At 53.0% G+C, this 16,089-nt stretch overlaps 1 protein-coding gene across 2 annotated transcripts; it reads left to right on the forward strand.

The window, feature by feature from the left end:
• The first annotated feature begins 3,249 nt into the window (after positions 1–3,249).
• SP7 (Sp7 transcription factor) lies at positions 3,250–12,991 on the forward strand. Of its 2 annotated transcripts, XM_053556955.1 has the most exons (3): positions 3,250–3,482; positions 3,957–3,984; positions 11,071–12,991. In XM_053556955.1, exons 2-3 carry the CDS (start codon positions 3,964–3,966, stop codon positions 12,346–12,348), a joined length of 1,299 nt encoding a protein of 432 aa, XP_053412930.1. In that variant the 5' UTR covers positions 3,250–3,482; positions 3,957–3,963; the 3' UTR covers positions 12,349–12,991. The 2 variants fall into 2 exon arrangements, with proteins under 2 accessions (XP_053412930.1, XP_053412931.1); XM_053556956.1 differs by lacking the exon at positions 3,957–3,984.
• Positions 12,992–16,089: the final 3,098 nt, after the last annotated feature.

The following is a 16,089-nucleotide window of genomic DNA, read 5'->3' on the forward strand; positions in this document are numbered from 1 at the left end:
ACCCAGGGTCTTGAGGGCAGCCCCTCTGCTGTTTTAGGCACAGACCTCAGGTGGGGGGCAGGGCTCTGTGTTCAGGGACTATCCTACTGGGTTAGTATCTGTGGGGGTGGGAGGTTGACTTACATCTTCTTGAGATGCTGGAACTCCTTTTTCCTTCCCTAGCATTCTTTGGACCTGAATACTTCTTTCTGGCCCCTCCAATTAGGAATTAAAGCCTGCCGGGGATATAGAGAAGGTTATCTCTTCCACTTAACTCCCCTCCCTACCCTGTCCCTCCTTTCATCTTTTTATCTTTTATATTTTTCCCTTTCAGTCAGTTTTTCCTTTCTTCCCCAGTTTAGTTTGAGCCCCAACCCCCTCCTCACCTGCCCTTTTCTAGAATCTGGACTTTTCTCCTTTGCCTCAGTTTCTTACCTGGTCCAATGAGTCTTGGACTTTTCTTCTGGGCAATATAAGAACTTTTATAAAGCTTCCCCTTCTTTCTCCCAACTTCTGAGTTGGGAGCCCCAGAAATCCAGGTGGCACTTCAGACTCTGACTCCTGCACTAGGGGGAGACTACGAGGTCACAGGGACACCCCACCACGGGCACTTCCTCTTGGGCAGACGGGTGGGGTGGCCCGCGTAATCATCGGACACAATTATGTGCTATTTATAATCCGTCCCCGCCCCCCACCTGCCTGGCTGCTGAACCCTGCACCTCCTCCAGACCTGGCCGAGCCTCAGGCTATTTTCTCAGTCCTGCAGAATCCATTGTCTCCCCATCTTTGTTCTTCTCTGCCAATTTTTTTACCTTTTCAACCCCCACTCCCCGTTTTTTGTTTTTTGTTTTTTAAAGCCAGACCTCTGGTTGTTTGTTTTCCTCTTCCTTTTTTTTTTTTTTGTAGAGACAGAGTCTCACCTTATCGCCCTTGGTAGAGTGCCATGGCGTCACACAGCTCACAGCAACCTCCAACTCCAGGGCCCAGGCGATTCTCCTGCCTCAGCCTCCCGAGTAGCTGGGACCACAGGCGCCCGCCACAACGCCCAGCTATTTTTTTGTTGCAGTTTGGCCGGGGCTGGGTTTGAACCCGCCACCCTCGGCATATGGGTCCGGCGCGACTACTCACTGAGCCACAGGCGCCGCCCCCTCCTTATCTCTTCCTTATACCTGTGCACTGGTAATGTCTCTTTTGATTCTCTTGGGCTGTTCCATTTACTTTGTGTGTCTCCTGGCCATTGTGTTTCTTCTTTTGCTTCTTTCCCCTTTTCTACCAGCCACTTGTTTCTCTAATTCATTCCCCAAAACTTGTGCTCACAGGGTTTCTTGGGGGTCGAACTGGAATTTGAAACTCCTGGGGTCCTACTTGAAATTTACTCCTCCCTGCTGGTTAACCCTCCCTGGACCACCATCTGCCATTCCACCTCTTAATCTTTTCACTGGAGAGCTGGGAGAGAAAAAGGGTCAAGGAAGTGGACACTCAGAAAGTGAGGGGACAGCGGTGGGGAGTCAGGGGAGTGGAAAGGATAGAGCTTTATCCCTCTGACAGGCAGAGCTGGGAGGGGAGAGAGGTATGTGGGAAGGAATAACATGCAAACAACCTCCCAGGGTTGGGCGCCTCTATGGGAGAGAGGTTGGTCCTACCACTTGGTTGCCTAGTCTCTCCCTTCAGCTTATCCTGGGGCCCAGGTCTCAGTTAATAGACTTTTTGGGCTTTCTTCTCACAACCTGGTTGACATTCCTTCTTTCTTTCCCATTTTGTTGAGAAGTCAAAGTTGAGAAGTCCTTATTCAGCTCTAACTTCAATTATTTCTGCTGCACAGGGAACTAATGCATGGCAATGAGAAAAGGAACCAGGAGCTCCCAGGAAAGTATGATTACTCATATGAAGAACTATCTATTAAAGGATAGAGGTTAGGCTTGGTGCCTGTGGCTCAAGTAGCTAAGGCGCCAGCCACATACACCTGAGCTGGCGGGTTCAAATCCAGCCTGGGCCTGCCAAACAACAATGACGGCTGCAACCAAAAAATAGCTAGGCGTTGTGGTGGGCAACTGTGGTCCCAGCTACATAGAAGAGGCTGAGACAAGAGAATCGCTTAAGCTCAAGAGTTGGAGGTTGCTGTGAGCTGTGATGTCACAGCTCTCTGCCCAGCGTGACAGCTTGAGGCTCTGTCTCAAAAAAAAAAAAAGGATGGAGATTAATCGAAGAGTGACCATGGGATGGTAACTGACAAAGAGTGATGGAGGCTAAGGCATTTCTTTCTTAGAGAGTTAATTCAAAGAGATGAAATGTAGGCATGGATGAGTTGACCCATCCATGAAGTTGACCCTTTAACTCTTTTTTTTTTTTTTTTTTGTAGAGACAGAGTCTCACTATACCACCCTCGGGTAGAGTGCCGTGGCGTCACACAGCAGTGTCACACGGTGTCACACAACCTCTAACTCTTGGGTTTACGCGATTCTCTTGCCTCAGCCTCCTGAGCAGCTGGGACTACAGGCGCCCGCCACAACGCCCGGCTATTTTTGTTGTTGTTGTTGTTGCAGTTTGGCCGGGGCTGTGTTTGAACCCGCCACTCTCGGCATATGGGGCTGGAGCCCTACTCACTGAGCCACAGGCGCCACCCGACCCTTTAACTCTTATCCTCACTCCTACCTGCCATAAATTTTCTGATCATTGGAAGATCCATATTCTGTGGCAAAAAGTGATGGCCTAGGTATAATTTCCAAACAGTGAAACTGAGGGACCTTCCCCCTCAAGCCTATGCCAACTCTCTCCCACTCTCCATTCCCTTCCCCAGCTCATGCTCTGGAAACTACCTCTGTGACCCTAAAAGTTTAGGGAGTAGAAGCCCCTACTCCAGAGCACATCCTCCCTCCTTCTCCATATGACACACACACACATACACACACGCACACACAAGCACATGGACACGCACATGTGCACATATACACATACTGCTCCCCTGCTGTAGAAGTGGGTGACTGGGGAAACAAGCATCTCCATGGTCAGCTGGGTGTGTGTGTGTGCATGGTGTGTGTGCCTCCAGTGTGTCACTGTGTTCATTCATGACAGTGGCTATGCTGCGTGGGTAGGACTGTGAGTGCATGCATCATCCCTGTATTTGTCCATGAGTGTGTAAGTCAGTGTGTTCCAGTCTCTCTGTGTGAGTGTCGTCCCCAGCCCCCATCCCCCCCATCTCTAATTAGTGGTTTGGGGTTTGTTCCTTTTCCCTCCTGTTCCTTCCCTCAGCAGCGGGCGGGCGGCAGCAGCTTCAGCAGCAGCAGTAGCAGAAGCAGCAGCCACCGAGCAGCAGCAAGGACTCTGGAGTAAGAGTAGGATTGTAGGATTGAGTGGGAACAGGAGCACAGCTGGCCTGGGAGAGAAGAGGATTCCTCCCAGCACCCTCAGGCCATCCCCAGCACCCTCGGGCCACCCGTTGCCAGCACTCTCCCTGCCAGACCTCCAGAGAGGAAACTCGGGACAGCCAGCCCCAGGTTCCCCAGGTACATGGGGAGCTCTGGGAGGGTGCCCACAGATGCCTATGGGATTGCTGTGGTGTGTAGGACACCTGGATCCTCTGCGCCTTTAACCTTTCCCCTCAGCAGCTCCTAAGGAAGCCCTGACAACTTACCCGTGTTCCTATCCCCCCTTCCTGTTTCCCACCCTTCCCTGGGTGCCCCCTTTTCTCCTCTCCCTCCCAGATCTCTTCTTTGGGGAGCTCAGCAAATGGAGCAGGAAATTTGGACCCTCTGCCTCCCTCTCTCACCCTCCTCATTGGATCTGAAGCCTTCTCCGCTGGGAAAGCTGTAATTAGAGGGTGGATCCCTACAGACAGAGAGCAGCCCCCCCACCCCCCAGCCCCCAGTCCCTTCTAACTTTAGATCTCTTCTCTCTCATTCTCTCATTCTCCCTCCCTCTCCCTCTCTCTCCGGCTCGGCTATCTCCATCTGCCTGGCTCCTTGCGACCCGTTTCCCAGCCTGAGGATGGCATCCTCCCTGCTCGAGGTAACTGCTCCCTCCTCGCCCCAGGAAATCAGCCACAATCTACATGGTCCTAATTCCTGACCCTGGAACTCACACAGATAGTAGCTGTGGTGCTTGTCACTTCCAGGGGTCATTCTGATGAGGAGAGGGGAGTGGGGTCTGAGAAGTAGAGGCAGAGGGCAGGAGCAAAGGGATGAAAGAATAGGATAGGGGTCAGAGGGCAGTGCAAGGAGGTGGAGAGAGGACTAGGTCAGAAGTAGACTGAACCCCAAGGGTCAGCTAAGCACACTGACTGTGAGGAGTGGAAAGGGATGGAGAAAGGAGGGGGAGGGGAGAATAGGGCTGAGGGGTGGGAGGTAGATAAACTGGCAGCAAAGATTGAAGGCAGAGAGGGTTGGCCACATGGGCATGGAATAGCAACTGGGTACAGTTCTTTGGGGGGGCCCATCTCTGTCCTGGGACTCCTAGCCTAAGCAGGCTCTTGTCTGGTTTGTGTATTAGAAAGGAGGAGGGCATGTGCATGTGGGAGGGCTGACCAGGGGAACTGAGCCCAGGCCTGAGAGGGAACCAAGGAGGAGGGACAGGGTCTGAGGCCGCCTGCCCAGCTCACAAATATTTAGCTTTTAGCCAAAGACAAACTCAGCTCTATTTTGGGAGTGGGAGGCTCCAGGGTGGACTGGGCCACTTCCCTTCTAGGCTGGGACCCCAGTATCCCTTGTCTCTGGTGCTGGGGATGAAGGGAACTAACATACCATGAGAGTCAGGATTTGGAGTCTTGAGAAATCATTGCCTATACCAGGGTTTCTGGGGGACCCAAGGCATACAGCTGGAAAGGGAGGATGCATAGCCACTCGGGGCCTGGGTCCTCCTTGCCTCTGGGTCTCTGACCCTGTATCTCTGTATTCTTGGGTCCCCTCCAAAGCCTCTATCTCTGTTTGTGGTCCCAGGATGACCCAAACAGAAAGTGAAACAGAAAGCCAACTCATTAAACCTGTAGGAGAGGTGTGTATGAGATAGAGCAGGAGTCTTTTAACACTTGTGTTCACTGGCCTGTGAGTGTGAGGGTACAGTCCTGTGTGCCTGAGTGCAGGTAGCTTTGTGAGAGTACAGGGGTGTGTGTGTAAGCTGGGCCATCTGAGAGCTGTCAGTCCAAATGAGGAAGGATAAATGAGTAAGGCCTGAGGTAGTGAGTTCGTGGCTGAGTTTTAGGGAATGGGATGCAAGCCAATGGGATGGACTCTGTGCCTCTTGTCACACTCTGTAGCCAGGTAGGGGTCTTCAGGGGTTGTACTATGTTACCCACCTCCACTTCAGTGGAGGCAGATTGTCATCCTGTCGTCTCCCCAGGAGACTATTTTCAGCCGTCATTGGAACCCTGTGGTCTTGAGGAAGCTGGAGGAATAAGATGCACGGAAATCCTGGGTCCACCCAGGGCAAGAGCAGTGTCAGTGGGTGTGGGCATCATGCCAGCATTGCCAGCGTGGCACTAGAGCCTTGGGAGGGGCCTGGTGAAAAGACATGAGATTGGGGTAGTGCCTGGCAAAGAGGAGTGTGTTGTAGAAGCAAGGCTTTCATGGCCCCTCACTCCCTGTGAGCTGGGGATGCCCTCAATATAAAGGCACTCTGGTTCCTCTAATCCCTCCATCTCTTTGTCTAGTTGTGGGGTACCTAGGCCCTCAACCTCCTCCCCACCTCCCCAGGAAACCTTCTTCCTGGGATGGCTGGGTCCCTTGGCAATGACAAGAACTTGGGGTTTGGAGAGGGAGGCTGCAGCTCCTTGAGGGGAAGCTCACCTGGGCCAAGTGAGGTATAGGACAGGCAGGAGGAACGAATGGGTGGGAGGTGGCAGGGATGAAAAAATGGGTAGCAGGGAGAACTAAGAGATGGGAGGAGGCTGAGAAAGTAGACAACTGTAGCCGGGCGCCTGTAGTCCCAGCTACTGGGGAGGCTCAGGCAAGAGAATCGCCTAAGCCCAAGAGCTGGAGGTTGCTGTGAGCTGTGACACCATGGCACTCTACCAAGGGTGACAAAGTGAGACTCTGTCTCTAAAAAAAAAAAAAAAAGTAGAGAACTAGAAATTGGGGCCTTGGTTGCTCAGAAACTAAGGCCCGCCCTCAGATGTACAGTGAGCATCTCCCTGGGAGGGCAGGCAGGGCAGGTCTAGGGAGCATCTCTCTAGAAGGAAAGGACCCCCTTCCCCTGCTCTACATCTGGGAGGGACAGCTCCTGTCTTATTCTTTTTCCAAAGGTTCCCCTTCAATACTTTTTTCTTTTAAGGATGATGGATAGAGGAAGGTAATATATTTGATCAGGGATGGGGGCACACACTCAGAACCTTTAACCAGGACCCTCCCCTAATTTTCAGGAGAGGGCAATCAGCACAGGAAGGAAACCGAGGCTGTGGTGAAACTTAGCCATGTGCCCAGCTCTTGGCCTCCAGACCTGCCTGAGTGGGTCTAGTGCCTGCCTTCTCCTTCCTTGCCCTCAGGGGCCCTGTGAGCCTCCATTCCCCAGGGCTGGGGTCTTCTGTTGGCCTGGGGCTGGCTGCCTTCTTTCACCCCTCCTCTCCTCCCCACATCTGGGTGGGGTCCTTGGGCTTGGCTGAGGCCCCTGTGGCCACAGTGTGAGGGCCAGGCAGGGGACGGCGTCGGCGTTTTTAAAAATAAACCGACCGCAGGGAAACCATGGAGCCGGAGCCGGTCTGGGGAGAAGGAGAGGGGGTGGTCAGGGGGGAGGAGTGGCCTGGTCTGGGGGTTTTCTGAGGCCCAGGACAGTGGGTTTCTCTTAGGTAGGAAGTCTGTCTTCTTCTTCCTCCTCCCCCTTTCCTCCCCCTTTTCCCTTCTCTTTTCCTTTGCTCTCTTAGCACAGTCTGTTTTCCATCACCTCTCCTTCTTTGTTTATTCTGCTTTCCTGTCTCTCCTTCCCTTTTGTCTTTTTACCTTTTTGCTGTTTTGGTCCCTGCCCATTTCTTTTTGTATTTTTTTTTTTTTTTTTTTTTGTAGAGACAGAGTCTCACTTTATGGCCCTCGGTAGAGTGCCGTGGTGTCACACAGCTCACAGCAACCTCCAAATCCCGAGCTTAGGCGATTCTCCTGCCTCAGCCTCCCGAGTAGCTGGGAACTTTTTGTATTTTTTTTGAGACAGAGTCTCCACTCTGTTGTCCTGACTAAAGTGCTGTGGCATCATAGCTCACAGCAACCTCAAACTCCTGGGCTCAAATGATCCTCCTGCTTCAGCCTCCCCAGTAGCTGGGACTATAGGTGCCTGGCATAATGCCAAACTAATCTTTCCTTCCTTTCCTTTCCTTTCTTTCTTTCTCTCTTTTTTTTTTGTCAGAGTCTCACTTTGTCACCCTCAGTAGAGTGTTGTGGCATCACACACACTCTAGCAACCTCACAGCAACGTCAAACTCTTGGGCTCAAGCAATTCTCTTCCCTCAGTCTCCCAAGTAGCTGGGACTACAGGTGACCACCACAATGCCTGGCTATTTTTAGAGGTCTTGCTCTTGCTCAGGCTGGTCTCAAACCTGTGAGCTCAGGCAATCCATCTGCCTCAGCCTCCCAGAGTGCTAGGATTACAGGCATGAGTCACCATGCCTGGCTTGGCTAATTTTTCGATTTTTAGTAGAGATTGGGTCTCATTCTTGCTCAGGCTGGTCTTGAACTCCTAAGCTCCAGAGATCATCCAACCTTGGCCTCCCAGAGTGCCATGGCGTCACACAGCTCACAGCAACCTCCAACTCCTGAGCTTAAGCAATTCTCTTGCCTCAGCCTCCCTGTTAGCTGGGACTACAGGCTGCAGGTCTTCTGTGCAGGTCTCTGGTGTCTGCCTTGCTCCTTTGAATTCCATGTTTCTACCTCTCCTTTCTGGTAGTATTTGATTCCTGCCCTACCAGCTATCCTACTTTAGCCCACCTTCCGCTTGGAAGATCAGAGACTCCAGAGAAACCCAGAGGAACCCTGGGTGTTTACTGTGGCCAGGTTGGAGAAAGCTTTTAGTGGTTTGACTTTGGGAGCTCCTGGGTCCAATGGACTTTAGAGAGAGGTAACTGGGCAGGAGGAACAGCAAATTTCCACTTGGGGGCAGGGCAGGAGTGATGACTGGACATACTGCTTGTGGCAACCTTAAAACCCCAGACCTTAGCCGGGCGTTGTGGCAGGAGCCTGTAGTCCCAGCTACTGGGGAGGCTGAGGCAAGAGAATCGCTTAAGCCCAGGAGTTGGAGGTTGCTGTGAGCTGTGTGAGGCCACGGCACTCTACCGAGGGCCATAAAGTGAGACTCTGTCTCTACAAAAAAAAAAACAAAAAACAAAAACCCCAGACCTACCTCTAGGATTGGTGTCACACACAACACATGCTAGGAGCTATGGGGGAGTGGGGGAGAGGTCTGAGAATCCTGGGTTCTGGGGTTCCTTTCTCAGCTAAGCTCCTAAGGGTTACAGATCTTGAGAGTGGTTTAGCCTGGTGACAGAAGCAACCTCAAATTCCTGGGCTCAAGTGATCCTCCTGCCTCAGCCTCCCAAGTAGCTGGGCCTACAGGTGCATTAAGGTGGACATTAAGGAGGAACCTTTGAGGCCCAGTGCAGTGGCTCATGCCTGTAATCTAGCACTGTGGGGGGCTGAGGTGGGTGGATTGCTTGAGCTCAGTAGTTCCAGACCAGCCTGAGCAAGACTGCATCTCTAAAACTAGCCAAGCATTGTGGCAGGTGCCTGTAGTCCCAGCTATTCAGGAGGCTGAGACAAGAGAATAACTTGAGCCCAAGAGTTTGAGGTTGCTGTGAGCTATGATGCTATGGCACTCTACTGAGGGCAACATGGTGAGACACTGTCTCAAAAAAAAGGAGGCACCATTGCATTTTTTTTTTCTTCTTTTTTTAAAAGACAGAGTCTCACTTTATCACCCTCGGTAGAGTGCTGTGGCATCACAGCTCACAGCAACCTCCAGCTCCTGAGTTTAGGCAATTATCTTGGCCTCAGCCTCCCAAGTAGCTGGGGCTATAGATGCCCACCACAATACCCAGCTATTTTTTGTTGCAGTTTGGCCGGGGCTGGGTTTGAACCCACCACTCTTGGTATATGGGGCCGAAGCCCTACTCACTGAGTCACAGGCACTGCCCACACCTTTGCATTTCTAAAAGACCTCCATCATGCCCTGTATCTGTATATCTGTATGTGTTCTTTCACTTAACTGTGCTAGAAGGATAAAGAGGCTGGGCGCGGTGGCTCTCACCTATAATCCTAGCAGTCTGGGTGGCTGAGGTGGGTGGAATGCTTGAGCTGAGGAGTTCAAAACCATTTCGAGCAAGAGTGAGACCCTGTCTCTATTGAAAATAGAAAAACTTGGCTCAGAGCCTGTAGCTCAGTGGTTAGGATGCCAGCCACATACACGGGAGCTGGTGGGTTCGAACCCAGCCCAGGCCTCCCAAACAAAAAAAATAGCTGGGCCTGGCTCAGCACCTGTGGCTCAAGCGGCTTAGGCACCAGCCACATACACCTGAGCTGGCAGGTTCAAATCCAGCCCCCAGCCCACCAAACAATGATGGCTGCAACCAAAAAATAGCCAGTGTTGTGGCAAGCACCTGTAGTCCCAGCCACTTGGGAGATGGAGGCAGGAGAACTGCTTGAGCCCAGGAGTTGGAGGTTGCTGTGAGCTGTGATGCCACAGCACTCTACTGAGGGCAACAAAGTGAGACTCTGTCTCAAAAAAAAAAAAAAAGGAAAGAAAATAGAAAAACTAGCAGGAGTGGGAGGGCTGGGCATGGTGGCTCACGCCTGTAATCCTAGCTTTCTGGGAGGCCGAGGCAGATGGATTGCCTGAGCTCACACGTTGAAGATCAGCCTGGAGCCAGAGTGATACCTCATCTCTAAAAATAGCTGGGCGTTGTGGCGTGTGCCTATAGTCCCAGCTACTTGGGAGGCGGAGGCAAGAGAATCGCTTGAGCCCAAGAGTTTGGGGGTGCTGTAAGCTATGATGCCACAGCACTCTACCAAGGGTGACAAAGTGAGAGTCTGTCTCCAAAACAACCCCCCAAAACAAAAAGTGAAAAACTAGCCAGGTGTGGTGGCACATGCCTCTAGTCCCAGTTACTTGGGAGGTTGAGGCAAGAGGTTCGTCTGAGCCCAGGAGTTTGAGGCTGCTGTGAGCGTGATGCCACAGCACTTTACCCAGGGAAACAGAGTAAGACTCTGTCTCAAAAAAAAAAAGGGATGAAGAAAGACCAACTACATGCTGGGGATACTGAGGCATGGAGGGATGTGGCTGTGAGCCAGTATGTTAGCCACTCTAATTCCCTTCCTTGGGTGGACATGATGACTTTGGGCTCTTCCAGCCCTCCCAAAGGGGTACGAGTTGGCACCACAAAGCAGGGGGTGTCCACTGCCCGCCTGAAAGACATTCTTGCCCCAGCCACAGTCCTGGCTTGGCAGCATCCCTGTTCCCTTTCAATGTCTCAGTGTCTCCACGTCGCTTCCTCTTGCTCCCCAGCGCCAGAGTCCCTGCCAAGAGATTCCTCACCAGAGACATGAGGACTTGACCTCAGGGAGACCAGGCTACTGCCTTAGTCAGGAACTGAAGCTGAGACAGGAAGCAGAATAAGGGGTAAAGCCAGGAAAATCTGGAATGGGGGCAAGTACTGTCCCTAGTCTTTTGCTTTCTCCCTGTGCCGCCCTTTGAGCCTCACATTTTTTTCTCCAAGTCCCTGACCATGACCTCTGTCTGCTACTAACCCACTTCCAGGGGTCAGGATCCCTAATTCTCACCTCTCTCTGCTGCTGCCTCTATCCCTAACTCTTCAACCATTTAAAAAGAGCCTCATGTTTCTTGGAGGCCCTTTGCACACCCTGAGAACTCTATAATGAGCTCTGCTTCTTGCCTCTGGGTTGGGGTATTGGAGTCCTGGGCCTCTGCTCTCCTTCCATGATTCCACCTAAGCTCTGCCCTGATGCCCAGTCCCCACTGGCCCACCTCTTTTACCTCTAAGTCCCCATCCTCTACACTTCCCTGACTTTGCTCTGTTTTCGATGTTTCTAGGTCTCAGTCCTAGAGTTTTGCTCTTCATTATGCACCTCTCCTCCTCTCTCCCTAAGCTGTTCCTCCCTCTCTCCACAGGAGGAAGTCCACTATGGCTCCAGCCCCCTGGCCATGCTGACGGCAGCGTGCAGCAAATTTGGTGGCTCCAGCCCTCTGCGGGACTCAACAACATTGGGCAAAGCAGGCACCAAGAAGCCATATTCTGTGGGCAGTGACCTTTCAACCCCCAAAACCATGGGGGATGCCTACCCAGCCCCATTTTCAAGCACCAATGGCCTTCTCTCACCTGCAGGCAGTCCTCCAGCACCCACATCAGGCTATGCCAATGACTATCCTCCTTTTTCCCACTCATTCCCTGGACCCACGGGTACCCAGGACCCTGGGCTACTAGTGCCCAAGGGGCACAGCTCTTCTGACTGCCTGCCCAGTGTATACACTTCTCTGGACATGGCACACCCCTACGGCTCCTGGTATAAGGCGGGTATCCATGCAGGCATTTCACCGGGTCCAGGCAATGCTCCTACTCCATGGTGGGACATGCACCCTGGGGGCAACTGGCTAGGTGGTGGGCAGGGCCAGGGTGATGGGCTTCAAGGAACACTGCCCACAGGTCCCACTCAGCCTCCACTGAACCCCCAGCTGCCCACCTACCCATCTGACTTTACTTCCCTTAATCCAGCCCCCTACCCAGCTCCCCACCTTCTGCAACCAGGGCCTCAGCATGTCCTGCCCCAAGATGTCTATAAACCCAAGGCAGTGGGCAATAGTGGGCAGCTGGAGGGGAGTGGTGGTGGAGCCAAACCCCCACGTGGCACGGGCACTGGGGGCACTAGTGGATATGGGGGCAGTGGTGCAGGGCGTTCTTCCTGTGACTGCCCCAATTGCCAGGAGCTAGAGCGACTGGGGGCAGCAGCGGCTGGGCTGCGGAAGAAGCCCATCCACAGCTGCCACATCCCTGGTTGTGGCAAGGTGTATGGCAAGGCCTCACACCTGAAGGCCCACTTGCGCTGGCACACGGGTGAGAGGCCCTTCGTCTGCAACTGGCTCTTCTGTGGCAAGAGGTTCACCCGTTCAGATGAGCTGGAGCGTCATGTGCGTACCCACACCCGGGAGAAGAAGTTCACCTGCCTGCTTTGCTCCAAGCGTTTTACCCGAAGTGACCACTTGAGCAAACACCAGCGCACCCATGGCGAGCCAGGCCCAGGCCCTCCTTCCAGTGGCCCCAAGGAGCTGGGGGAGGGCCGAAGTCCAGGGGAAGAGGAGGCTGCTCAGACTCCTCGCCCTTCCGCCTCACCAGCACCCCCAGAAAAAGCCCCTGGAGGCAGCCCTGAGCAGAGCAACCTGCTGGAGATCTGAGCTGGGTGGAGGGTCTCCATTTCCAGCCTTTCTTGGCTCTGTGGACCATTGCTTGCCCCTCATTGCCTCTACCCCATGCATGCTGTCCTTTGGGGCTTTCTCCATCTCTCCTCTGGCCATTCTGGGTCTGGGTATCACTTTGTATGCCTCCTCCAGCTCACCTCTTCCCTTGCCATGAGCCTGGCTTTCTGCAAAATGTCATCCAGGCCCTCGCCTGTTCCTGATTCCTGCACTCTGGCTTCCTAAACTCTTCCCTGGCCCCTTCATAGCTTTTCTCTGCCTGGCTTTTGCCACACCAATTTGCCTTCCTTCCATTTGGGCTCCCAGCATTATTTCCTTATTTCACTAGTTCCTTGCCATGTGCCCTTTCTCCTTCCCAAGATTATTTACTGCTATCCCTCAGACTCCTGTCTTCCCAACTTCTTACTCCACTGCTTTTCATTCCCCAGAGCTTTTTTCTTCTACACAAACACAATGATGATGATGATGATGATAATTTATTGCCCCCTGGTGGCCTCTTCATTAGGGACCAGAGTTAGGGGGAATTGGGGTTAAAGACCTGGCCAAGAGCAGGGTGCCAAGAGCGGGGGCAGACCAGTGGGGATCTGATCCCAAAGATGGGGTGACCCCAGGGTCAGGGACGCTGCCCCCAGGCCTCTATATTTAACCCCTATGTACCAGAAGTAATGAATAGTAATAATAATTCTATTTATCTAAGTTATGATGACGGGTCAGTTAGAGTGAGCTGGGGAGGGAAGGGGATCCATTTCTGCTAAAGAAATTCTAGCCAAATGCATCTCTGTATAGACAAAGTATTAGAGGAGATCTTGTTAATAGAATTTCTATTATCAGGTCTCAGTTAATGGTGTTTCTCTTTTAATAGACTTTCTAAAAGTTGGATTAGTTAGCTAGGTCTCTGTTAAAGAGTTAATGGAGTATCTCTCAACTAGGAGATCCCTGATATCCCCAGCCCAAGCCAGAAGCTGTGAAACCTCAAGTTCCTATGGAGGGGAGAAGGATTGGAATGTACAGCAGCTCCCTGGGCCCCAGAGCAGGTACTTCCACTGCCCCTTCCCTCAGAAACCATGACCCCATCAGGCTAATCTCCTGTTGCCATGATTATGGAGAGCTTACAGATGCCATCTTAGACAAGCTCTTTGTGGAAGTCCACCGAACAGGAGGATACTGGTTTGGAGGTGCCCCTCTGGAAGAATGAGTGAGGAAGGCTTTCTCTGGGATCAGATTAAAACAAACCAAGTATTTATTGAGTGCCCACTCTGTGCAAGGCACTGTACTCAGCCTGATGCCTAGAAGCCATGAGAAAGAAGAATTTAGAGCTAAGAGGACACCCCAAGCTGATTTGGAGGTTCACCCATAGGGCCCCAACTTGGGACTTCTGATGCTCCCAACTCCACCTCTAGAGACTTTTAAAGCCGCTTTGTGCCTTTGAATGCCTTTCCTGTGACTTTGGATCCTTCTTTTCTGTCCCCTGCTCCCTCAAGGTCCCAAGTTAAAGGGTTAAAGCCGCTGGGGCTTGGGGAGAGAGGAACGTTGTGGAAGGGAAGGGATCATGCCCTTGTGGAGTCTTTTTTTTTTTTTTAATTTAATAAATAAAAGTTCGATTTGAAAATTTCTTCTGGTGAGAAACGGGGAAGAAGAAGGGGAAGGGTGGACCACAGTTTTCCTTAGCAAACTGAGGACCCCCCATGGACGAATATACTGTTATGCACGTTTGCACGTTATGTGCATAGTAAAATACTTTGTTGGCCACGCTCTCCAATGGCCAAGCCCTCAAAGGTAGTTTTTGACTGTCCAGTGCTTTCTGTAGAGTTGGGAAGGCGCAGTGTTTTTTTTTTTTCTGGTTCCTTCTCAGAGTTTGCACTAACCTACCTCGTCTCAGACAGTGACCTGGCCAGAGCGCGGGCACCGGGGTTGTAGCGCAGCCCCGGCGAGGCCATGAAGCAGCTCCCGGCGGGCGACCCGGTATGGCACATAACTCGCCCCCTGCCCCGTGCCTGCAATCAGTCGTGCCCGTCACGGAGTTAGCAGAGGAACAAAAGCCAGTCTGTGGCTGCCATCCCCGAACCACAATAGGGCTTTGTGCGGCCCCAGCCCCACAGAGCCGCATCCCTGGCCTAGGCCCTATTCCCGACTGCGCCCGGGTAGGGAGGTCCACCTCGCCGGGTGAAAGACGCGCTGGGGGCGCTGGGACGGATGAGAGGGGGTCGGCTACCCCGGGCCCTGATCCGGGTGGACTCGAGTTACAAGCCCCCTCCCCACGCAGACGTTACTCCCGCCCCCGCCCAGGTGCGAAATCTCCTGCCCTCCAGCTGGGCGCGCTGCTTCAAAGGCGCTTTGAAGAATCTGAGTTCCGAGGACGACTTTAGTGGGCTGGGGGCTGTGGCGGAAGAGAGACCAGGGAGGGGAGTGGGGCGGACGGGGGTAGGGCGCCCCGGAGTTGCTCTGAGCGGGGAGGAGGTCCGGAGTGGACCCCCAGGATCCCGCCTCCACCCCACCGGGCAGGCTTCTTGAGACCTCCCAGGGTCTGGCCCTCTCGCCTCCTGGTCTCCGCCTGTCCGGTGCCAGCTCCCGCCCGCCGCAGCCTCGCGGTCCTCCCCTCCCCAGCCCCTCGGCCTCTTTCATCTTCTCTAGACTCCGCTTGGGGTTTTGCTGGTTTCTGGGAGATAAAAACCGCTTCAAATAGCGGCGGCACGCTGCCAGGACAAACAGGGCCGGGCGGGCCATGTGCGCCTGGTTACCGGCCCCAGGCCGGGGCGCCGGGCTTCGGCAGGCCGAGCTCCCAGCACCTAAGCCCTGGCGACGACTCCCGCAGCAGCAGTGGGCGGGCGGGCTGCTTTTAGAAGTCTGAAGCAGCGGCCAGCGCGCTGCCAGGGGTTCCCGCCCAGGTCGCAGGGAGTGGCCCTGCAGAGACTGCCCGCTAAGTGCTGAGAGCCCACGGCGCGGTGGGTCACAGTCGCTGAGTCGCCTGGGCCGCCGCGCCCCCTGGTGAAGTTGTTAGAACTCGAGAGGCCTGGACTTGGGCCTCTCCAGAACCCGCAAATTGAGAAAACCATTCAATAAACGTTTAAATAAGCAGTAGGGAGGAGGGGGTCAGTATTTGTGCCAGGCAGGGTGGGGGCAAGAGGTGGGGCGGATACAGCACTGTTCCTTCTCTCCAGTTGGTATTACAGGGTGAGAGCAAGCACCTAAACGATAATAACAACATAACCTGTTGGTAAAAATGGAGGCTTCATCGAAGGGTGGGTAGAAGTTGCAGGCGGGAGTGATTTCTTGGAGGTTATCTAGGGCTGGATGGTATTAATAACGGAAATACAAAACCAGACTGTGATTGGGTCCTACGCGCTGTCCACCAATCTGTCATTCACTGACTCCATCTTCTTTAAACCTGCCTTTGCTCAGAGAGAGCTTTCTCAGCCAAATTCCCCAAACTATCCCCAGTTTATACTTTATACCCTTTAAGCTTTCTGCAGCTTCCTAGGTGACAGTGAACTAATGTAGTGAATTAAACTAGGCTATAAAAAAGGGTTAGCTTAGAACCTTGCTACTTAAAATGTGGTTTCTGCAGTATCAATGTAGTGGTTCTTGGGAAATATAGCCTCTGAGCTCCATCCTAGAATCTGCATTTTTAGCAAGATTCTAAGGTGATTCTAACATCCCTTCACGTTTGATACTAGATTGGAGTAGATCTACCTATCTTCTCAGGCAAAGGGCTTTTCCCAG

This window comes from Nycticebus coucang, chromosome 12 (assembly GCF_027406575.1).
Source record: "Nycticebus coucang isolate mNycCou1 chromosome 12, mNycCou1.pri, whole genome shotgun sequence".
Taxonomy (NCBI): Eukaryota; Metazoa; Chordata; class Mammalia; order Primates; family Lorisidae; genus Nycticebus; species Nycticebus coucang.